Source organism: Sus scrofa, chromosome X (genome assembly GCF_000003025.6).
Source record: "Sus scrofa isolate TJ Tabasco breed Duroc chromosome X, Sscrofa11.1, whole genome shotgun sequence".
Lineage (NCBI taxonomy): Eukaryota > Metazoa > Chordata > Mammalia > Artiodactyla > Suidae > Sus > Sus scrofa.
Window position 1 is genome coordinate 18,197,984 of NC_010461.5, and position 25,152 is coordinate 18,223,135.

The following is a 25,152-nucleotide window of genomic DNA, read 5'->3' on the forward strand; positions in this document are numbered from 1 at the left end:
CTGGACCAGGGATGGAATCCGAGCCACAGCTGTGACCTGTGGTGCAGTTGCGGCAACACTGGATCAAGGATTGAACCCAGTCATAGCGGCCGCCAGCCACTGCACTCAGATTCTTTTTTTTTTTTTTCTTTTTAGGGTAACGTGTGAGACATATGGAGGTTCCCAGGCTAGGGGTCGAATTGGAACTACAGCCACTGGCCTATGTTACAGCCAAAGCAACGGCAGATCCAAGCCACATCTGCAACCTGCACCACAGCTCACGGCAATGCCAGGTCCTTAATCCACTGTGTGAGGCCAGGGATCGAACCTGCATCCTCATGGATACTAGTTGGATTGTTTCCACTGAGCCGTGACGGGAACTCCTGCACTCAGATTCTTAACCCACTGCACCACAGTGGGAACTCCTGAAGCTTCTTAATTGAAACAAATGGGTGGGTGCAGATCAGACTATTAATAGACTTATCTGCATAGTGACTTTTCAGTTAATTAATTTTTACAGCTTTTGAGAAATTACAAATTTTTTTGACAGCCCCTCTCCCCTTTTTATACCAGAATAATAACTTTTCACCTGAAAACACAGTAAATAATATGCTATAGTTTCAATGTTAAAGTTTCAGGCAAAGATACATTTACTGATTTCCCAGACCTAATAGCTTATATTTAGAAAACATCAAATGGAATGATTTTGAGAACCAGGTTAAGTGTGGATGAACATGTTGCTTTGTGTATGCGTGCCAAGTAGGTGGGGCGAAGAGGCACCTTCGAGTTAGTCCAGGAGTTGGTAAACTTTTCTGTAACAGGCCAGAGAATAAATGGTCTAAACTTCACATAATAGCTGTGTCACAAACTGACACCTAACTTTTTTTTTTTTTTAAATACAACTGTGCCCAGAGTGTTTGGAAGTTCCTGGACTAGGGGTTGAATTGGAGCTGCAGCTGCTGGCCTGCGCCACAGCCACAGCAATGCCACAGCCCAAGCCGCATTTGCAACCTACACAGTGGCTTGAGGCAATGCTGGATCCTTAACCCACTGAGTGAGGGCCAGGGATCAAACTCACATCCTCACTATGCAGGTTCTTGATCTGCTGAGCCATGATGGGAACTCTCTGACACTCAAGTTTGATTTTGTAGCATGAAAGCAATCATAGATGATATATAAGTGAATAGGCATGACTTCGTTCCAATAAATTTTATTCGCAAAAATGGGCAGTGGGCCACGTGCTCTAGTTGGCAGATCCCTGATTTTTTTTTCCCACTTTTTTTCTTTTTGGCCTTCCCGTAGCACATGGCGTTCTCAGGCCAGGGATCAGATCTGAACCGCAGTTGTCATCTATGCTGCAGCTGCAGCAAGGCTGGATCCTTAACTCCTGTGCCAGGCCAGGGATCCAACCTGTGTCCCAGCGCTCCAGGGACACCACCGATCCTGTTGTGTCACAGAGGGAACTCCCAGATCCCTGCTTTTGTCCCCTGCGAGCACTCATTGTTTCTCTGTTTTTTGAATTTATTTATTTTGCTCTGAAGATTTTTTTCTGTGCCATAACTTCAAGTGCAGTTTAAGTGCAAAATAATGGTCATCTCCCAAAAGGTTGAAAAATTAACGCAGAAAATGGCAGAGAATGAAGAGTGCACCTGAAGACAAATGATTCACCTGCAGCCTTTTATCTACCATAACCCACTCACTCTCAAGCCTTTAGTCCTTGGTGAGTAAAACAAACCTTCCTTACATTGTATTATATGAACAAACTGTATTTATCTTCAACATCTTGAAATAGACTTATTTTCATTGTTCACTTAGTACATTTTTTTCTATCTGCCCTTGCATATCTCAGTTTGGGATGAATACATCATAATTTTCCTGTTACAAGGAACAGAGGTGTTTTTTGCTTTAGTGGCTTTTCCCTTAGCAGTGGAGTGTTCGGGAATGAATTCATGTGGTTCAGTGATGGATCCATCGCTGGACTTCAGGCTAAGTCCCAATTGCCCTCACCTCTGGGGGAACTGTTAGTCCAAGGTGGGCGAAGGCTACTCCAGCTGGCAATCCATGGTCACCAGTGCATGTCAGTCTGAACTTGGAAAGGTGTGAGGAGATTTGGAGAAGGAAAGAGGGAAGCAGTGGGTCTTGATGTCATGCTTCCGTGGATGTCCTCTCCCCCGTGCCCAGGGAGACGTGCCGGGTGTGGCAGTGATCCCCCTCGCTGTCTTCCATTTCCTGCTTTTCCCATGTCACCCGGGGCCAGTCCTTGGGTCTGAGTGTTCTTAGGTGCAAAACAGGGATAGAAATACCTTTGCCAGCAAGTATATGGGTTCACTTTGAGGTTAAAATGGGACGTGTGAGTGCTATACCCATGGGAAATGTCATTATCATTTGAGCAACTGGAAGGAATTGGGAGGTTGAAAGGCCCTCCAGACAGTGGCGTCTGAGGTTCCTGAAGCTGCTTTTTAAAAATAAGTGGCTGGTAAAAGAGCACACACAGTATGCCTCATTCTTCTTCATTTTCTTCATAGCATTTCTTAGTCTCTAAAATTGTATACTTATTTACTTTCTATTTCTCAAATCCAAATACAAGCTCTCATAAAAGCATATGCTTTGTCTAATCACTGTAGCCCTTCATCCCCAGGATACTGAACACATAGAAGGAGCCCAATAAATAAATGCCAAATGAATAAATAGATGTGTTAGACAGGAAGGCCCTGGGTTAGGGACAGACAATTTCTTTCTGTTTTTTTTTTTTTTTTTTTTGTCCTAGAATATACTTATTAAGGCATTTGCATTATATTTTATTGTCAATCAATTCCTACAGTTTTAAATTATGACCATATTCCACTAAACCAAAGGCCAAAGTCTTCCAGGTTATTATATAAATGTTATTATTTGCATAACCCTTTAGATTTTATAAAACACTTTAAAAATTTTTCCTTTTTTAAATGAATTTTATTTTTTCTATCATAGCTGGTTTACAGTGTTCTGTCAATTTTCTACCATACAGCAAGGTCATGCATACATATATACACTCTTTTTCTCACATTATCATCGCCATCACAAGTGACTAGATATAGTTCCCAGTGCTATACAGCAGCATCTCATTGCTTATCCATTCCAAAGGCAATAGTTTGTATCCGTTAAACCCAAATTCCCAGTCCATCCCACTCCTTCCCCCTCCCCCTTGGCAACCACAAGTCTGTTCTCCATGTCCATGATTTTCTTTCCTGTGGAAACGTTCATTTTTGCCATATATTAGATTGTAGATAGAAGTGATATGTGGTATATGTCATTCTTTCTGACTTACCTCGCTTATGATGAGTCTCTAGCTCCATCCATGTTGCTGCAAATGGCTTTATTTTGTTCTTTTTTTATGGCTGAGTAGTATTCAAAATAAATAAATAAATAAAAATAAGTGGCTGCGGGAGTTCCCATTGTAGCTCAGCGGTAATGAACCCAACTAGTATCCATGGGGATGCTGGGATGCTGGTTTGATCCCTGGCCTCTCTCAGTGGGTCAAGAATCTGGCATTGCCATGAGCCATGGTGTAGGTCGCAGATGAGGCTCAGATCTGGCGTTGCTATGGCTGCCATGTAGGGTGGCAGCTGCAGCTCCGTTTCAACCCCTTGCCTTGGAACTTTCATATGCCACGAGTGTGGCCCTAAAAAGTAAAAAAAAAAAAAAAAAAAAAGAATAAGTGGCTGGAGCTCACTTGTATAATTTTCATTGCTCATATTTCTCCCTTCACTGTTATGGGCCATAAACTTTAGATGATGGGGCTGCCGCATTGACCTTGATGAACATGATTCCTGACCTCATAGAGCTCACAGTCTAAGAAGTATTACGGAGTCAAGTCCCAAAACTCTTGGGAGGATCCCATCCTAGGAAGGAAAGGCCTGCTAAGATGTGTTATGGAACAATAATAAAATAACATCAACAGCTAATGAGCACATAATGTCTACAGTATGCCATGATGTCATAATTTGGACAAAGGCTTATGTTTCTCTGGCGTGGGGGCAACATGAAATGAGCAAAAAGTGAGGAAGGATGTGTTACAGGACCATGAACGTGTGCCTGTGTTATACTGGACTCCTCAGTGTCTGCCGAGCACTGGTGTGACCCCCCCCCCCCAAGGCCATGGGAAGAAGTTTCGCATTAGACAAGTGCTCAACTGGTTTCTAGCTGAATCTTCTGGCGCCACTCCCACTGTCTTATAACCTCCAGCAAAACAAAGAAAGGTAGGTGGTAACTGTTTTGTGAATCAATGATATCTGTATCCTTAGAAAATAAAATCTACATGATTTCAATGGCATGGAAATATCAGTTGCGCTTCCCCATGAAGAAAGCAGATTTTCATAATTTAAATCATTAGTATACTCAAAGAAATGAGTATGGTCATGAATTGGTCTTTCCTGTGAAACCACTGGCCTCTGCGTTCATTCGGGGGAATTTGCTGTCATGGGCGCTTTATGAAAACACAAAAACGAACTAACCAAAGATGGGACTGGGGGACAAAAGACACGGGTGCACTTTTCATCCAAACATGCAGGGCAAAACCCTTTTACTGTATCTTTGGTGCTTGCTAATAAACTTAATTTGAATACTTACCCACCTTCTGCATAATTCTTAGCACCACAGAAAGGAAGTGCTTTTCCTTCTTCCTTAGAAAAAAGTTCCAGTCCAAACCATCAGCCTCTGTAGGTTGTCTTAATTGCTACTTTGCAACTGCACTGGGCTATGACTCTGATTTTTGGCACATACTGTCATACACAAAGTTCCTAAAATAAAATGCTCCAGGATATCCCAGGAACTCTTCGAAGGCTTTAAAAAGGGGCTCGCACACTGCAAGAGTATCTTTGATGAAGACAGTTCAGGCGAGGAGAATGATTATTGCAAAAGAATGATGTGATTCATTGAGATCTTGAAGTGGGTCCGGAGAATCCTTTGCCACCTAACTTATCATGGTTTGGGGGAGTTTGACGAGAATCCAGTTTTGATAAAGACAATTGTTTTTTCCTCCCCAAGTGACTATACATTTAAATAGCTAAAACATCTGTTCAGCCACATAGTAAAACACGTCCACTCGGAACGCCTGAGAGAAGAGCCTGCCAAGCAGTCGGTTGAGAGGGACTTTGCTGGGGGGAGAGCACCAAGATAAAGCAACCAGTGTTTGTTTTGTCTGGTCGGGGGAGGGGGAGAAAGCCCAGGCAACCAATATTTTGGGTTTCTTTTATTTCATTTGTGAAGAACTGTTTGAAAAAAGGTGGCAAGAGGACACTGCCTGACAGGATTTTTTTTTTTAACCTGTCCATTAGTAGAAGAGCACGAGAACCTTGGATGTCAACGCCTAACAGACTCTTGAGAGCAGCCACTAAACCACAAAAAGCGACTTTCTTCTTGCCTGGCTTCTGTGTCTCTTCCGATGGAGGCAGAAACGGGGAGCGGCATGGAGAGTGGAAAGAAGGCCAACAGAGGCACTCAAATTGCCCTGGCTGTGTTTGTTGGTGGCACCCTGGTGCTGGGCACGGTCCTCTTTCTAGGTAAGTGGAGGCGCCGGAGGCCAGAGAATGGGGCAAGCGCAGTGAAGTTTCCTTGTGCCTTATTCTGGCAGATCTTGTCAGGATGCAGGTTGTTTGCTTGTGTTAGTAGGTGGTGCCTCCTTAGTTTCTATTACAAATGCAAATGAAATGAAGCTTTTTCTTTAGGAGGGAAAATAAATAAAAACGCCTGAGAACCAAAAGCATAGTCCAGAATGTGAAGTGGGTATAAAGTGGCTTCGAGTGGCTGGAGGATTCATTTGCATTGGGCAAACATTTTTTATGCATTATATTTAGCAAAATGAGTGTTTGTGAATTCATCGTCAGATACTTTCATTTATTTTGGGAGGAAAGACTTGACGTTGTGCTCAAGCCATGCTGAATTTCTGTCTGATTTTTGTCAATGTTTGCCTGAATGAATCATGGAATTTAGGTCACAAAATACAAATCAGTCTTTAAAAATGCACCTTTAATGGCATTCTTCAATTCCTTTCTAATCCAGGGGCTCTGGCGGCATAAAAATTTAACTCTGCCTTTCTATTAGATTTAAAAATTAATATGAAGGAAAACAGAGGTTTTCCTCCCAAGATTTGAAAGGTATTGTGATTCATTTATTTGAATGACTTTTGGTGAGAATGCTGTACCCATATATGATGATAAAAGCATATTCTTATGAAAAAGAAAAATATCTTAGGGGAGAGGGATGTTCTAAAATTGTAGGCATTTTGGGGAGTTCCCTGGTGGCTCATGGGGTTAAGGGTCTGGTGTTGTCACTGTAGGGGCTTGGATTGCTGCTGTGGCGTGGGTTCCATCCCTGGCCGGGGAACTTCCGCATGCTGCAGGCATGGCCAAAAAATATTGCAGGCATTTTGAACCCTTGACTACTCTCCTTTCTATTTGCTCGTACGGTCCATGCTATTTCTTTAGCTTTGAAGTTATGTGGGACCAAGCCCGATACTTAGGAGATTCTAGGTGCAGTTTGATATGTAGCAGGAGGCCTGCATGCACATGCAGAACGCATGTTGCATATGTTTATCTTGGCCTGGGAAAACCAGTAATTAAACTTTAAAAGAATTAGGGTTGTGTGGTTGAAAACGGTGCTAAAATGAGCACACCATCTTTCCATGTTTTCTGTGGCTGAAGATGTAAGAAATTCGATGGGTTTATTACTTTCTGGTAGAGCTAAACTTCCTACTCCTGCAACTGAACTTGAGGCTCTGAAAACTGTTGTGAGATTTCTTGGCACTTGGGGTTTAGGCAAGTGTCCTACACTGAAATTCAAAACTGGAGGACAAAATGATATGGGCATGCCAAGGGACTGTGTGCTGTGTGGGAAGTGACTACAAAGTTAGACTCTTCGTGTTTTGCAAACACTTGCAAACTTAAAACTCCAGATGATTACTGTTTTTGTAAAAACATGTGCTCTTTTTAACGACGTTGCCACTGCCTGAAACTTTTTTGAAATTCCACTGTTATGATTATACTCTGAGGCTATAGCGCATTTATCAGAATATTCTTTTTTTTTTTTTTTTTTTGGCCATGCCTATGACATGTGGAAGTTCCTGGACCAGGGATCAAACCTGTGCCTTGTGCCACAGCAGCCACCCAAGCTGCTGCAGTGACAGCACCAGATCCTTAACCCACTGCGCCATGAGAGAACTCCAATAGGAATATTCTTGATGGCAGCACATCTTTATTCTTTGAGAGAAGATGATCCCTTGGGATATGCTCTAAAGTTTTTAGAGCGCAGTAAAATTCATCAAGCTAGGCAGTGCTATCATGGGTAAGGAGGCCTGCATAAAATAGAAAAAAATCACTTGCCGATGTGGCCAATAACTTGGCTCTCTCTCACTTCAGATCTTTGAGAGGAGCTGTCATGGTGTTACAGAAAAAGGGTGTGGCCTCTCTGAGCCTCTGCTACTCAAAGTGTGGTCCATGAATCAGAATATCAACATCACCCAGGAGCCTGAGCTCCCCTCCAGACCTGCTGATTTAGAATGCACAAGATCCCCAGGTGGTTCATGTGCAAATTCAAGTTTGAGAAGCCTGGCCTCAGGTGACCAAGTCCTTTTGGACGTATATATTCCAAGACATTCACTTTAAAATAAATGCACACCCTCAAATTAAAAAGTAATTTTTGCCAGAGTTCCTGCTGTGCTGCAACGGGTTAAGGATCCAGCATTGTGTGGTCACAGCTTCGATTCCCCTCCCATCGCAGTGGGTTAAGGACCTGTGGTATAGGTCACAGCTGTGGTTGGGAATTCCATCCCTGGCCCAGGAACTTCCATATGCCGTGGGTGGGGCCAAAAAAAAAAAAAAGAGTAATTTTTGTCAAATGTCTCTACATTATTTCTGACAACTCCCTTCCTGCCATCCCTTTTCACTGCCTAGTTTCACAGGCGCTGCTGATCACCTTCACCCTGCACCTAGCAAAGTCCTTGTCTGAGCCTCCTGGGACCTGCCAGGCAGTGCTCTTTATGACAACATTCTGGTTAAAGTCTTCTTCCCTTCAAGGCATTTCTGGGTGGAAGTTTTTCTGCCTACCCAAGCTCAGTCACATGTCTGCAATTTCTAGCATTTTCCTCTTCCCTCTTCTTTATATTTTAGGTTCTGGGATGATCTCTCTCTCTCTCTTTTAATGTTAGTCCTTCTACAGTAAGAGTGAGAGACACTGGCTTGAGGTGGTTTCAGAGAACTTAGAGCACTAGGATTTAAGACATCAGGTTTACCTATATGCCTCTAACCAGTTTATTTTATTTTTTTTAAATTTTATATTTTCTTTTAAATCTATTTTTTTTATTGTGGTAACAATGGTTTATAACATTATATAAATTTCACGCGTACAATATTTTTGGCTTTCTGGGCCATGCTGTCTCTGTTGTAGCACAAAAGCAACCATAGGCAATATATACAAAAATGGCCATGACTGTATTCAGGTACAGTTTGATTCCTGGACATTGAAATTTAACTTGCAGGAGTTCCCGTCATAGCTCAGTGGTTAACGAATCCGACTAGGAACTATGATGTTGCAGGTTCGATCCCTGGCCTCGATCAGTGGGTTAAGGATCTGGCGTTGCTGTGAGCTGTGGTGTAGGTTGAAGATACAGACTGGATCCCGCATTGCTGTGGCTTTGGCGTAGGCTGGCGGCTACAGCTCTAATTAGACCCCTAGCCTGGGAACCTCCATATGCCGCGGGAGCGGCCCTAGAAAAGGCAAAAAGACCAAAAAAAGAAAAAAAGGAAAAAAGAAATTTAACTTTCAGATCATTTTCACATGTCATAAAATCTTATTCTTATAATTTTTTTCCAACCACTAAAAAAATGTGAAAACCATTCCTGACTCATAGCTCGTTCAGAAACAATCAATGGACTGGACTTGGCTCATGGGCTCTTGTTTGCTGACCCCCATTTTATGGTCATTCGGGTGCTCTCCACCTGTGGATGACTCCACCACATTCTGAGGTTATTTCTGCTGGTTATAGAGAAATCTAAAATGAGAAACCAAACTGCTCTTTAAGTTTCTTTTGAAGTTCCTGACCAGCAAAAAGTAACATTTTCCTTTTTTTGCTTTTTAGGGCCACACCTGTGGCATATGGAGGTTCCCAGGCTAGGGGTCGAATCAGAGCTACAGCTGCCAGACTACACCACAGCCACAGCAACACCAGATCTGAGCTATATCTGTGACCTACACCACAGTTCACAGCAACACCAGATCCTTAACCGACTGAGTGAGGCCAGGGATCAAACCCAGGTCCTCATGGGTACTGGTCAGATTCATTACCTCTGAGCCACAACGGGAACTTTTGACATTTTCCTTTTTTATATTAAAAATATTTTCTTTGTTGTCTCTATTTCTGTCACTTCAACTTTCGCATTATCTGGGCTTGTTGAATCTTCTTTATTTGCAAGCTCTTAACCCCCCCATGGAAGTAATGCACTTCCTTGAAGGATTGGGTTTGTTTGTGTCCCATTTGATTTAGCCTAAACTTTTCTTTTACTCATCATCAGGTAAAGATATTTGATTTTGGTTCCGCTTCCTTAGAAGTTTTGAGTCAATAATTATTTTCCTTGAAAAGAAGAACTCTTTAAACCTTTAAAAAATGAGGAGTTCCCGTTGTGGCTCAGTGGGTTAAGAACCTGACATCATGTCTGTGAGGATGTGGGTTCTACCCCTGGCCTCGCTCAGTGGGTTAAGGATCTGGTGTTGCCACAAACTGTGGTTTGGGTTGAAGATACGGCTTAGATCCGGTGTTGCTGTGGCTGTGCTGAAGGTTGGCAGCTGTAGCTCCGATTCGACCCTTAGCCTGGGAACTTCAATATGCTGCAGGTGCTGCCCTAAAAAGAAAAAAAAAACTTAAAAAATAAGTTATAATTTACATAGAATGTTAATATTTTGGTTTCAAGTGTACAAATAATGATTCAATAGTTGTATATATTACAAAATGATCACCATGGTAAGTCAACATCCATCATCACAGGTTTTCTCTTAAGATCTACTCCCTTATCAACTTTCAGATATGCAATATTATTAACCATCGTCACCATGTTGTATATTATATCCCCATGACCTATTTATTTTATAACGAAGTTTGTATCCTGGAAGGAACTATTTCATTACCTTTTTTCCAAAATAAAATAAGGATCATATCAAGAAGGTATTGTCCAGAATCATAAAAATATTATTTACAATAAAGTTGGTTTTTCATTATTAAAAAAACACATGCTTGTTAAAGAACATTTGGAAACATACAGAAGTAGACTGAGGGGGAAAAATTACCCCATAGCTCTACCACCAAGGCATATTGAAATATTCCAAACTAATTTTTATGCCCCACATATATATTTTTACTTTCTGTCTTTTTTTTTTCTTTCTTCTTTTTTTTTTGCTGGACACTTTTCTTAAAAATAGGCCTGAGATATTCCCTAGGCAGTTTGCTTGACTCTCTAATGTAACACAGGTAAAAAGGCTGTTCGGAGGATGGCAGCAGAGAAAAGAACAAAGAACAAAGAAAAAGCAAGCTCCTCTTAGAATGTGGGTTAATAAATAATACAGATTGCCACACTGGCAGGTAATGTACACGTCTTCCATCTCTAGCAGAACTATAGGTACCACCATGATTTCTGATCCCGTATGTCTGTTGAAGATGCCAGGAAAGGCGCTGGCCTCCCACCCCCCATTATTCCTCCCACTCTCCCCATCACCCCTCTACCATCCATCTTCCCAAAGCCACATCTCCAAATGATCCCGTTTTTCTGCTCACGGAATAAAACAGTAACAAATTCTCCATAATTTCCTTGGCTACCAAGAAGTCTAAACTCGTATCTGCTAATGCCCAGGTGCTACCCGAAATTTACACACAGGGCACCCTTCTGTATTTCTGCAGAAATCCAATTAAATGATGTTACCAGCCAGATGGAGGAAATTAAGCATTTCGTGAAAAGCTGCTTCTTTTAGGGTTTTTGTTTGGTTTTGTTTTGGTGGGAGTAGGTGGAAACTTGGTCCAGAAAGATGCATCTGTCTGGTATGGAGGCCGGGCCTGGTGGGAGGAGGGTGTGTGTGGTACAGGGCAGGCAGATAAGGACTCTCTTGCTAGGTGACTGAGTTACGCACAGCAGATTTTTACTCTTCCCTCTTTTATGGACCGTATCTGTCTGGATGGTTTAGATAAGATGCAGAACTTGAAATGTGACACAGGCTAGCTTTCTCCTTCCACTCTGGATTTGCTCCAAATGACATACAGTCTGTGAGTTTCATATTTCCCATCACTAAAAGAGAATGTACTTGTAAACAAAAAAAAAAAAAGTGAAATGATTAGACTTAAACCACAGATGATCAGAGATAGAAGAGACTTTAGACATCATTTAGCCCAGCGGTTCTCAAACTTGACGGTGCATTAGAATGACCTTGAGGGCTCATTAAAACACAGATAGCTGAGCCCCACCCCCAGAGTTTTTGCGTCAGAAGGTCTTCTGCGTGCGTGCGTGTGTGCGTGCGTGCGTTTGTACTTACGTCCGCGTACGTGCGTGTGTAGCGCTTGGTAATTTGCATTTCTAATTAGCTCCTAGATGGTGTTGCGGCGCTGCCCCCGCCCCACGGACTCCACTTCGAGAAGCACTCAACTTATGTTCAAGGGAACCAAGTTTAAGAGCAACCAAGAGCCCCGCCGGGGTTGCTTAGCTAATGACCAGAGTCTGGTTCTGTGATACTGAGCCCGGTGGATTTTTGAGTTGGGTGTCAACACTGTGGAGGATGAACTGATGTCAAATGTCTCGCATGTGTGCCTGACAGTGGGTTACCTGTTGGTGGTCTGCTGCGAGCCAGTCATTTCTTTATTTTGGTCTGTTTTTTCAGTGAGTCAAGGCTTCTTAAGTCTCCAAGCTAAACCTGAGTACTGCCTGAAGCCGGAATGCATTGAAGCTGGTAAGTCAGTTTTTCATCCTGTGTCAAGTTATAATTACGGTACCTTGGGGAGTGGAAGAGAAAACAGGTCGTATTTTTAGTATTCTGTTTGCTTGAGGTTTACCGAGTATGAAATACAATTCCGATGAAATTTTAAGTATACTTTCAAGTCTTGGTGTGAAGTTGTGGAACGTAGGTTTCTTGTTTTCCTTTTCCTTGCAATAAAACAGCTGAGACGTATTCTAAGTCATTATAAGGAAATCAGAAAGGGGCTTGGAAGGTTGAATGGCCTCTCTTAAGACCAGAAGACAGAGACCATCGACCTTCCTATCACCTTAGCTGGATATAGATTTTTCTTAAGCAGCCTTTCTGCATCTTCTGGTCAGCAGGTCTGACCTGTATGTATCTAAGCAGGGACCCTCTATAAATCCATACTTCCACTGCCATCTGGAATCCCCTTGGGTCGTTCTATTCCATGTTACAAGTCAAATTTTTCTGGAGGTGACAGGCTGTGTATCAGCAGGTGCCCCAAAGTGAAGATGAGTGGCTAAAGTTGCCTCAGTTTTTGCCACTTCTATTAAATTTCCCTCCAGAAACCAGTGTTAGGACCTTGAGTTGCAGGACCTGGATTCCAGCTCCGCTTCCATCTTTAAGTGGCCAGGGACGCTAGTGTGTCTTCCAAAGGGAAAATGATAGGATAAGTTAAGCACATGGCCCCTTCACTTTCCTCTTGGCCTTAAGAGAAGAGATTAATGAATTAATTCACCAAATATTTATTGCACTTCCTGGCGCTGAGTTAGGCTTTAGGAATACACCAGTGAGGTAGGATGATGAGGAAAGGGAAGAAAAACAACAAAAACCCTAGACAATTAACGCACCACAAAAATATTAGCTGGTGGTACATGTTAGGCAGAAAATTAGAATAATGTGATGACAGGTGACAGGATGGCGATATCGAAAAGCGTGAGGAAATGACATTGAAGTGGCCCTTGAATAGTGAGAAAGGAAGATGAGGGAAAGGGCTTTCCCGGTGGGGGAACAGCTGGGGCAAAGGTCCCGCAGAGCAAAGATCTTGGAGGACTTGAGAAGTGGGAAGAGCCTCCGGGTCTGGGCAGAGGGCAGGTGATGAGGGTCAGTACGGAACCCAGGTGCCAGCGAGTTTGAGGTTTTCCTAAGTGTGCTTAGAAGCCTCTGGAGGGTTTTTCAGAGAGAGGTATGATCTTATTAGCACTTAAAAAGACCTCTCTGTGAAGAGCTAGACTCTGGAGAGTCTTTCTGGTGGAGGAGGGAGCAAGAATGGAAGAAGGTTGCTCAGGCAGGTGGTTATTTTGTTCAGCCGGGTAAGAGATGATACTGTCTTGAATTCCAGAGTTGGGAAGGGAGACTGGAGGGGTTAGGAGATAGAGGGCTTGCCAAAAGATGGCATGTGGGTCGTGAGAAAATGCAGAGAATCAAGGTGACGCTTAGATTTTTGACGGTGGTTGGGTGGTGGCATTTATTGAGATACAGCAGCCTTAGGTGAAAGAGCTTTTAAACTCTGAGGCCTTATACAAAGGTTCTGTGGTAGATAATTGTGTTATTAGAGTTTTTTTTTTTTTTGGCCCTATTCGTAAGTGATCAGTATATTTTTTTTAAGGGGGCAAGTGTTAAATGACTTAAATGCTCCATCTCATAAATTTTCCTAAGAACCCCGTGAAGTCAGTGTTATCACCAGACCCAATTATAAGTTGAGGGTCACATCCCGAGTTAGCAGCAGTGCTGGGCTTCAAGTTCATGTCTGGCTCCTCTCCATCTGTACCGTGGTGTCAGAGGCCATGCCAGATAACTCTCTTGGATCCTGGTCCTGTCTTGCTCTTTTCTCCTAACATTAGACCTGCTAGAGTCTAGACAGCCACTGCAGCTTTTGGATCTCATCCCTGAAAGGGTGATAAAGATGTGGGAATTCCCAGACCCTTTCCTGTGGCCAGCTTGAGCAGCTGACCTAGGATTTTCCCCAGTGGAGCGAGGGTGACCTGGGGTAGGGGTGGAAGTATCAGAGGACAGGTTTTAGACTTGATGTCACATTGTCATGTTGTGCTTTTGCTGTGAAAAGGTTCTCACAGATGTGTGAAATTAAAATTTTGGAGTCAACTTTTTGTACACAGGGGCACTGGTTTCATGGGTTTTGTCTCTTTATTATGAATCATAACACAAGCTTTTAGCTTAAAGAATGACACTGAGGAATTTCCTGCTGTGGTGTAGTGGGTTAATGATCCAGCTTGTCTCTTTGGAGGGGCAGGTTTGAACCCTGGCCTGGTGCAGTAGGTTAAGGATCAGGCATTGCTGCACCTGTGGTGTAGGTCGAAGCTGCAGCTTGGATTTGATCCCTAGACTGGGAACTTCCATATGCATCCCCACTCCCCGCCCTGAGCAGCCTGAAAAAGAGGAAAAATAAAGAAAATAATTAAAAAAAAAAAAGAGCAACACCAGTAATGTTGTTTCCTGCCCTCTAGTGTGTTTTGCCTTGTTGCCCTGTTAATTTTCATGTTGGCAAATGGCTTTCTAATACGGAAAAAGATATTTTTGTTGTTCTGTAATAAAAGGCTCACCAGGGCTACAGCCCTCTTTAGTGTAATGTGAGCCTCTGCTCTGTGTACGTGGGCACGACATGGGTGCATGCAGATTGAAGTTCAGGAGAGGGATTTTCTTTTGCTTTTTGTTTTTTTGAGATTGATATTGCACAAGCTTTATTCAGTGGCCAAAGAATGGAGAAGCAGGATCTAAGGTCAGAGATCAGCTTTTCCGGGAGAGGGATACTCTGGACCTTTTAGGAGATGCCTCCCCTCCTTAGCTTTCCTTTGCTCCTTTTGTCCATTTCTATCCATGCTAATCCCTCTTTCAGAATGAGAGGTGGAGAAAGAATACAAAGAAATGAGGAAACAAGGAAAGGGCATGCTAATGATGGTGGATAAAGGCAGGCTGACTTGAGGTTGAAGCATGATCTGGCCACTTAGAGGCCCCCTGATCCTGGGCTAAATACATGAATCATCCTAAGGCTCAGCTTCATCCTCTGTAAAATGGGAATAAGTGTTTACTTATCATACCGCTTGTGACAGTCGAAAATAAAAATGATGGCAGTGGTGCTGGTGATCTGTGTCCACAATGCTCGATCCTTCACCCCAAAGGCAGAGAGCATTGTAACGCTCACTTGGCAAGACGGGCCCCAACTTCAGTGCCTGTGATGGCAAAACTGGATCTTAACTCATGTGAGGCTCTTGTAGACTTTGTTCATCCCACTTGAGAGATTAGGCATTTATCCCTATAGAATTATTAGTGTGCTTGCTTCAGGAGTGCCACTCCAGACATTGCTGGAGGTATTATAGAATCTATAGTATATGCATTGTATGGCTTTTCTCGAATCCGTGAGCTCCAAACATCTGGCCTCAAGAGTTTCTGATAAGTGTTTGTGGAATTGTAATAGCAAATTTATATGTGTGGTTGCCAGATTTAGCTACACGATTTCATTCAGGATGTTCAGTTACATTTGAATTGCAGATATGCAATGGGAGGTTTTTTTTTTTTTTTTTTGGTACAAGTGTGTCCCATGCAGTATTTGATAATAGTTATGCTATAGTCATTTATCTGAAATGTAAATTTCTTTAGATATTCCATATTTTATCAGGCAACCATATTTATCTGGCAGTGTGCCTGACATTGTTCTAAGTACTTCACATGTATTTACTCGTTTAATTCTCATGAAGATCCTACATGGTGGTGTTATTATCCCCATTTTACAGATGGGGAAACAAAGATACAGAGAGGCTAAGAACCTACCTAAGGTTACATAGTTTTTTCATGACGTCATTAGCATTCAAACCCAGGTGGTCTGGCTCCCAGTCTGAGATGAGGCTATATTGCCTGAAAGGGGCTTATTTAGCACATTTCCTGGCACAGAAGAAACGCTCAATATTAGTGATTTAATTGTTACCACCACCCTCTCCCTTGAGCCCTGATTGCACTTAAAAAGTCAGGCTGGTACATGGGGCAGTGTCTACACCTTCACGACATAACCACCAGCTGGAGACTGCATGACAGTTGACCTTCTATGCAAAGACCTGAGGGAATACATAGCCTGGCCCTTCACAGATTTCCTTCATCATCGTATTTCTTTTATTAAAACAAGACTCTGGGTTTTCTCCACGGAGCTGAGTAGGGGGAAAGAAGGAGTTTTGGTGTCTTGACAACTGTGGTCCCTTGCAATTTGAAGTCACAGTTTCCCTGCAGAAAGTGCAGCCCTGTGCCCAGCTGTGAGATATGGATGATGAATGGAGAGGCTGAAGCTAGAGTTTTTTTCCACTTAGTGGGCTCACTTCCAAATTCAGGGTGAGTGATGTATTCCCCTACTTTATATCAGGGCTGAGGTCAGAGCTGATCTTGCAGTTTAGGTACCTGCTAGAATACTGAGAAGATGGAGAGGATTCATTTGACGGTTGGGGGCAGGGGGAAGTTTGGGAAGGTGGCCAGAAAACAATATGCTTGTGTGAATAAAAATGTGTGTGAGGGGTCCTCTGTGTGACTCTCAGTACTGTGTGGGACTGAAACTCGTATGATCCAGGTCCCGGAGGTGTCACATAGCAGATTCGTTCTGTGGCTGAAGAGCCAGAATAACTACAAATAGAAACTAAAATGAAGATTTTACTTGTCCTAGCATATTTGCATATTAAATACTAATAAAATAGTTGCAGAAAGTAAAATTATAATTGAGGTAACCTAATTAATTTTGAAAGAAGAAAATATTAAGACGATTTAAAATTTATGAAACTTAGATTCTAAACTATTTTTTTGCCTTTTTCCCCCATTTTTCCATGGGAAAGGGTTGAGAATGATGGGATTTTTGAAGTTCTGTCACGATTAGGATATTTGTAAAAGCTGTTTGAAATTTTCATAGAAAGTCTAGACTAGAGAATTATATAGCTTTACTTTTAAACCTAGAGGAACCACACATACAGCCAAACTGTAATATGCCTATCTAAATTTATGCAGATTATACTTTTTTGGCAAGTCATTCATATTTAGCTGAAAACTCATTGGGTTTTCATTGCTTCAAACAGAAATGTATTCTGGCATTAATTAAAGTATGAAAATCACCCAGGATGTCATCTTTCCAATGTCATTAAAATATTGGCTGCCTTTTGAAAAAAATCATTTGGTGCATAGCTTTATGCTGGAGTGGTAGCCAGTGTTTTGGAAGAGAGTTGGAGTTCAATATTAGGGATTTGGGGACCTTTCTCATTTTGTGTATCAAAAACTTTTTTTTTTAAAGCTCATGGATACATATTTAAATATGCACAAACTTCTCACCGATTGACTCTCTTCCATATGCAATCGAGTGTGGGCTTCAGAATGAGGAAAAAATGGCAGATCAGTCTATTGTGTCTTTCTGTTGACCTACACAGATACCCACTTCTGCCCCTAGACCTGGGCAAGAGGTGCCCCTGCCCTGGACCTCTCATTTAGAATGTTCCACTTTGCCCCACTCTGGCCATGCTTCTCTCCTTGTCAAGGAGTCTGTGGGGTCAGGGCAGCAGCCCTTTCTTTCTACTAGCCAGAGTTCCCTGCTTGATAGCCCCAAGCTTCCTTTCAGGGCCTGTGTGGGTCTCTTCCAGAGGTGGATTTCTCTGGAGAGCTGCACTGAATGTCAAGGGGCTCAAGAATGCATACCTGGCCCTCCAGGTCTTTATGAAGGGATATTGTCAATAGATCTTTTCAGTATTTAGACATGACATGTGGTCTTTGGTTTCAGTTAGCCTTCATTGTGGAACAAACCACCTCAAACCTTAAAGGCTCGAAACAAGAGTGATATTTCTTATGATGCCTTGGATGTGGTGGGGCTTCCTCTGCTGAGAATGCCTAGGCTCATTCATAGAGCTTCCTTCAGCTGCAGGGTCACCCGGCCTGGAAGGCCCGTGATAGTCTTAGCCACATGTCTGGCACTTGATGGTGGCTTGGTTCTTCCTCATCTGGCTTCACCTCCTCCAGGAGGCTTCTTCAAAGGGCCGTCTCAGGGCTCCATTCAAAGGGGGTTAACATGGAATGCCTCTTAAAGACCTAGCTTTGAAACTCATAAAGAGTTTACTCTGTTGTTCAAAGCAAGTCATAAGGCCAGCCCAGATACAGGGCCATGGGAAAGAGATCCTGGTGGGAAGAGTGGCAAAGTCACCTTGCAGAAGGATGAGATGGAAGGAAATACAAACAACTTACCGAGCCATCCATATGTATTCCTGTCCCAGGTCCCACCGATTCTGCGGTGCCGCACAAAACCAATAACAATAATACCACCAAACTTTTAACTACTCAGCCTGTATGTAATAGTTTAATATAGTGAAGTTGGTTCAGGGAGTCATTTGAGGGGAAATGTAAAAGCCAAGGCTTGGAAACTGGTTGATATGAAATCGTTGTTTAATTTGGAAGAGACCAGTACACAATGTTCAGTGCTTGCCATTAATCCTGTCATTTTCTTTTTAAATAGCTGCTTCCATCTTGAGTAAAATAAATCTATCTGTGGACCCATGTGATAATTTCTTCCGGTTCGCTTGTGATGGCTGGATAAACAGTAATCCAATTCCTGAAGATATGCCAAGCTATGGGATTTATCCTTGGCTGAGACGTAATGTTGACCTCAAGTTGAAGGGTAAGTTTCTGCTGGGGTTTGGTGGTGTCCTTTTACAGAGAGCAGTATTTGACCAGAAAATACAGTTTTGGATTTGAAGCATGGCTACTCACTTTTTAACTATATTAAATTCATTTCCAAGATTTTTTATTTTTATTTTATTTTTGGTCTTTTTGTCTTTCCAAGATTTTTTAAAATGAAAGATTGAAAGGAAAGTTCTGGAATTTCAGTCTTCCAGATCTCAATGCAACCTAGCAAAGCTCATTATGTTTGCCTTTGATAATAGTATGTTCTGCTGCCGAAGGATAAACAGCATTTGATTGTGATTGGGAGCAAAGGAATACTTAATGAAAAATGATGTTATATCAGTATACTTATTTGTCTGTCATGTTCAGAGCAAACTTCATCACTTGTTGATTGTGTCCAGGATTTTCATGGTTTATAAAATGTGTTTAATACTTCATTGTCTTTTGACATCGCTTTTGAGAACTCTGGATGACCTTGTGTTTGTCATATTGTTCCTGTTAACTTCTCAATTGGCTCTGGGGAGACTGTCCTTTCTCCCATGGCCTCTCTAGCAATGACCAGCTCACACACACGTACTCACATCTGTGTGCATGCACACACGCGTTTCAGAAGTTGGAAATGTCTTTGCTAGAGGATCTTCTGCTCCCAGTTGATCTAATTTTTATGCTGAGCTGTTGGAGAAAAGCGCTTCAGGATGGAAGTAGGGAGATTTCAAGGCCCGGTAAGGTAATTGTTTTTGAGAAGGCAAAATAGCCTTTTTTTTTTTCCTCTTTCTGATAACTGTGAGTTATGGCATATAACTTGGATTGAGTAACACACCTACAGAGAATTTCTGAGAATCATCATTTTTCTTTTCATATCCTTTTCCCCAAAACTTTAAGAATTTTAAATTCATTAATTTTAATGAAAATTAACTCTGCATCAGTTTATATATACATTATAACATCTGAAACCATTGGTAAAATAATTAGATACCTATTGTCAATTGTAAGGAAAAATGTGTTTAAATTTCACAATTAGGTATAAATTATATGGGTTTATATTTTCTACTAAAAGGCTAAAACTTTGCAAGAATGTCAGAGTTTTCCCATAACCCAACAGGTGAGATTCCTGTACTAAGGAACTGTAAATAGGACCTCGTGAATTTACTGAGACTTACCTCTCTGTAGGATAGTCACTCATGTCAGTCTCTTACTTACCATTCTTGTGTATTTCTTCTTTCCCTTCTCTGGCTTCTTTTCTTCCTAGACAGAGAGAGGTGTGCTTGTGTGCACACACACAAACATACACAGTCACACAAGTAGCATTATCATGGAAGGATAAGAGAAAGTCAAGATTTCCAGATAGCTGGTCCTTTTTGTATTAGTTATAGCCCAAATATTTATATCTTCAGGGCATGGAGCAGTTAAAATACTTTAAAGAACTTTCTGGGAATGTTTTAATGTAAAAACTAAAATCAGGAGTTCCCTGGTGGCACAGTGGGTTAAATTTCACAATTAGGTATAAATTGTTGCTGCCGTGCCACGGGTTGGATCTTGGGCCCGGGAATTTCCATATGCCATGGGCGTGGCTAAAAACAAAACAAAACAAAATAAAATATGAAAGCAAAAACCTAAAATCAGGTTTGGTGGGTTTTGAGGAGGATACTTACTGTATATGGCTTAAAATTCATAGAAATGAGAATAAATTGTTGAGGGCAGCACAGGCTTTTTTTGGGGGGGGGTTGTTTTGTTTTGTTTTGCCTTTGCTTGCTACTTTTAAAAAATGAGAACTTTTATTTCCAGGCTCAGTTGTGAAACTTAAAATGAGCACAAATATCATGCAAAAAGTAAGAAGAAAGTTGTGCATAAATCCACCTCTAGAAAAAAGTGCTCAAAAAGCATTTCAGTATATATCTTTCCAGGTTTTTTCCGTGCGTGAATACATACACATAATCTCATATGCACACCCACATATTTAAAAGATTAGCTGATATTATGCGTGCTGCTCTGTCACCTATTTTAACAAATGATGTATTCCTCACACACATGGATTATGTCAGTAGATAGCTTTCCTTATTACAAATAATGCTATAATAAATGTCCACGTTTACACATCTTTATGGCCTTATCTCAATGTATCCTTAGGATAAATTTCCAGAAATGAAATTGTTGTGTTGAAAGAGTATTCGTGGTTTCATTTTTGTTGCATGTAGTAGAATCGCCCTTTAGAAAGTTATTTCTGGGTCTTTGCATGTTTTCTTGCAGTTACTTTATCAACTGTGTTTTGTGGTATAAAGTAGGGGTTGGCAGACTGGACCATGGGTCACATCCGGCCCACTCCGTGTTTTTGTAAATGAAGTTTTATTGAAAGACAGCCACACCCATTCCTTTATGAATTATCAGTGGCTGCTTTTGCACCACAGCAGAAGAGTTGAGTCGTTGCTACCGAGACCATACGGCCCGCAAAACCTAAAATATTTACTCTCTGACCTTCATGGATAAAGTTTGCAAACTCTTGATGCCTGTTGTAAAACTTTGGTATATCTATATTGGATGTGATTAGAACTGTGTTATTAATTGATAACTTTTTGGTGACTTCTTTGGGATTTTTAGATAGGTAATCATAAAATTAAGAAATCATCATGATTTTTGTTTCTCCCTTTCCTTTTCGTATATTTTCTAGAGCCTCGGAACAGCGCTGCATAGTAGCAGTGATAGATAATACCTTTTTCTTATTCCTAGCTTGGGTGGTAATATCTCTGGTGTTTTCTCCCCGATAGATTTTTTTTCTTTGTTTCTAATGTTTTTTATTAGAAAACTGTCATTCCTAGTTTGCAACAAGATTCTGCTCAAGAAAAATGTCTCTTTGCTATTTATCAAGAGTCTCACGTGGAGTATCTCTTTTAACTTTTCTCAGTTTTCTAGGCTGAATTAACCTTATCATCATGAAATAAAACCTCCTTATGAATGATTTATTATTTTTTTAAGACATGGCTAGAATTGAATATCTAGTATTTTGTTTCTTCCATTTGTGTCTATATTTAAGATTCATAGTGGTCCATGGATTTTTGTGTGCTCGGTTTGTCAGATTCTGTTAGTAAGATTGTGCTGGCCTTGTGCAGCAAAATGGGAGGCGTCCCGTATGTTTCTGTGCTCGGGGAAAGACGGAAGCAAATAAATCTCAGGTTATTCTGTGACAAGCACTGTAAAGGATGAATTAAAAAATCAGTCATGGGGCTCTTGTTTCAAGTGCCAAGAAGGAGAGCAAATGGTGGAGTAGGGCCTCTTTTTAAATTAGTATCATCTTGTACCAGATGTATGTGTTTGAAATATAAAAGATGTTTTCTTAAACCTTAAAATTTTGAGGTTATCTAGACTTAGAGAAAAGTTGAAAGAATACTACAAGGAACTCCCATCCATGTATCCTTTACCCAGATTCCCTGATTGCTACTGTTTTGCTGTTCTTTCATTCTATCCATAAATGTATAGATAGTTATTCTGTCTATATCTGTACATTTATACATATAAAGTAATGTCTAAATGTATAATAAGTGGATAGATGATATGGATACACAGGTTATAGATACCTATTTTTCTTACTTCTGCAAGCGTGTTGCAGGTAGCTATTCTTAAAGTGGATAAATAGGACTTTTCAAGTATCAGATGCACTGACCATCTTATTTTCTTAAAAACGTTAGACTTTTATTTATCTTGTATGTAACTTGTGTATCTTGAGATGTGATCCCAGGAACGAGACGTGGGGGACTGGGAAGCGTGAAAGATGAAAGGGAGGAAAAGCCAATGTAGGAATTAAACACTAGATCTTTAAATTCTTTCTCTGTCTCTTAATTCTATATCTGTCTGTGTTTCTGTGCATCTCTCAGTCTGTGTACGTATCCATTTAACCATCCAGGTAATGCAGACTTATTGTAGACCAACTATAAATGTCTCACAAGAAGAAACATACTTCAGACCCCACTACCTAGTGATAACTTTTTAAATGCAAATATACATATACAACTATATACATATATCAAAAGGGATCATATATTTATTTTTATGATCTGTTCTTTTTACTCGATATGTCATCTTTTCAGGTCAATAAAAAGAGGTCTATACCATCATTTGCCAGACTGCTTTGTATGGATACAGTACAATTTATTTTTTATTTATTTTTTGTCTTTTTTGCCATTTCTTGGGCCGCTCCTGCGGCATATGGGAGGTTCCCAGGCTAAGGGTCCAGTTGGAGCTGTAGCTGCCTACGCCTGAGCCACAGCAACACGGGATCCGAGCCGCGATGGCAGCCTGCACCACAGCTCACGGCAACGCCGGATCCTTAACCCACTGAGCAGGGCCAGGGACCGAACCCGCAACCTCATGGTTCCTAGTCAGATTCGTTAACCACTGCGCCACGACGGGAACTCCTGGATACACTACAATTTGTTTAGTCAATTCATGTGCTGCGACTTAAGTTGTATCCAGAGTTTTTCCTCACTGTAGGCTACTCAGACCTGAGTTTTGATTTGAATCCTGGTTCCTTTTTATTTCTCCCTTGTGTTGCTTTTGGTCAGTTACTTAACTCTCCTAGTTGAGCTTTCTTAGCTTGCAAATGGAGACAAGAATACCCATTTCATAGCACTTGTGGGTACTGAAGATGACCAGTATACATTACCCAGTCCAGTTGCCAGCATATAGCAGGCTCTTGATGAATATTTGTCCTTTGCGCCTCCATTTTGTCTCAAAGATTGTTCTAAGGCTCATGAAGTAGTGTCTATCAAATGCTCTAAGTTTTATTCTGTTCTTATCCTCTGTAAATATCATGTGCTTTCAAAAATATTGAATACTGTCTAGATATTTTTCCTCGCCCTTGAGAAAAAGAGAGAACATCCAAAAATAAAACCCAATATGACCAATCAAAAGAATATCATTTTCTTAGGCTGATAGAGAACACACAGATACGGCTGTCCAATTTGTGAAATAAAATGGATTTGACAGACCTGGCTGATGACAAATTGCCCTCGATTGAAGTCAGCATCCTGGCTTCGTGATTTTTTTTTTTTTTCTTTAAATGGCATGTAAGACTCAGATTTCTACTTGGGAAATGAAATTATTTCTTGTTCTCTCCAAGAATTAGAATTTTATTTTAAAGGCTGAATATAGTCATGTGTTTGAATGTCTTAAAATTTCCTTCCTCCCAAACCTCCCAAATTTGTCTTCATGTGACCATGAAGATGACACAGCATGCATTGTTTATGAACGAACAGATGAAAATTTTGCAAATGAGCACTTAGGAAACATGAGGCAATGAGTGAGATAGAACACTCGTGTCAAACAGAAGACCGATGACTCAGGGGAGGGCCAGCTCATCCCTGTTTTGGAATAGCAATCTTAGCCAATATTTTATAAAGAAATGCAGTATATTATTATGTTCAAGCGCAGACAGCACCAGTGGAACAATAAGATGAAGTAGGGTCTGTGCATTAATGAGCAGAGGAAGATGATTCATAGATTGGTTATTTATTTGTAAATTCCTGCTGGCTGAGATTCAAATGATTCTCGTAATGAAATAACCACCCCCCCATAAGCTTGTTTTTCCTATCGGTGATCCTAGCTAGACCGTCTTTTGCCAAAAATAAAAAGCTGCAAACCTCAGTGCAGCTCCTGTCAAGTCATTTGCCAGTTAGAAAGTTTAGATTTTTGAAGACATAGTGAACTATGTCGTTTTCCTCAGATGGCGAACACAGTATAATGATGTACCAGATTGAGCCATGACATCATCAAGTTCTTTGGAACAAATGAGGTCAGACTAGGAAAAAACCCCAAAAAACAAAATGGGGACATGGCAGGGAAGCGCTAAGGAGCAGCCAGCCAGCACGGCACACTTTTTATTCCTGGGGAGAACTCAGCCTCTGTAAGTCCCAGCAAATCTGCTGTAGGGACTGAGCGCGCCCACTCGGAGTAGGTTCCTCTTTTTCTGACCATTCTGGCTCTTATTTATGTGGCCACACAGGAAGCAACAAATTGTCAAGTTCTGCACATGTCATCATCAGTCCCACATGCACAGAGGGGTGCCATATCAAGACTGGGGCCTGGATTGAAGGCTTTTAGAATGGGAAATGGAATGATGTTACCTGAAAAAGTTTGTGTGGTGTTGTTGGGATCCTCATCTGTCCTAATCGCAGGACCCTGTGTGAGTGTGGGCAGGATGGGAGTGTGCGTGGAGTGTGAGAAAGGGGAAAGACGTTGTCAGATTTTTGAAAGTTTAACAATTTCCTGTTAGGAGACGTTCACTTCAAAAACAGAAATGAATTTATTCCTGAAGGCGCTGTGAGAAATAGGCGTTGAGCTCTAGGATATGACTTCTTTCTAAATGGCTTAAGGAAGTATAGAGGCCTTGAGAATGGCCACCATGTGTAAAAGCTGGTGTTCTGGGAGATCTGAATCAGGATTTTAGATTTTCTTCTTATGTATCCATTTCTACCCCCAGTGCATGTATATCCTTGTCTTACTTTTTGAGTCCTGTCTTTTCCAGACTTTTTAAGATCTATTCTTTCCCCCATGTCTTTAATGTAGCTTTTC

General features: G+C 41.3%; 1 protein-coding gene across 8 annotated transcripts in view; it reads left to right on the top strand.

Annotated features, from left to right (window-relative positions):
* PHEX (phosphate regulating endopeptidase homolog, X-linked) overlaps positions 1,413-25,152 on the top strand; it is a 221,590-nt gene continuing 197,850 nt past the window's right edge. The window contains exons 1-5 of one of the 8 annotated variants that reach the window (XM_021079391.1): positions 1,413-1,699; positions 4,038-4,217; positions 5,295-5,519; positions 11,869-11,937; positions 18,425-18,586. In XM_021079391.1, coding sequence (XP_020935050.1) covers positions 5,402-5,519; positions 11,869-11,937; positions 18,425-18,586 — 349 coding nt within the window. In that variant the 5' untranslated portion in view covers positions 1,413-1,699; positions 4,038-4,217; positions 5,295-5,401. Of the gene's footprint in view, positions 1,700-3,685; positions 4,218-4,302; positions 4,906-5,190; positions 5,520-11,573; positions 11,744-11,868; positions 11,938-18,424; positions 18,587-18,645; positions 19,319-25,152 lie in introns of those variants that run through there. The other 7 variants (XM_021079390.1, XM_013986002.2, XM_021079393.1 and 4 more) reach the window with 7 other exon arrangements.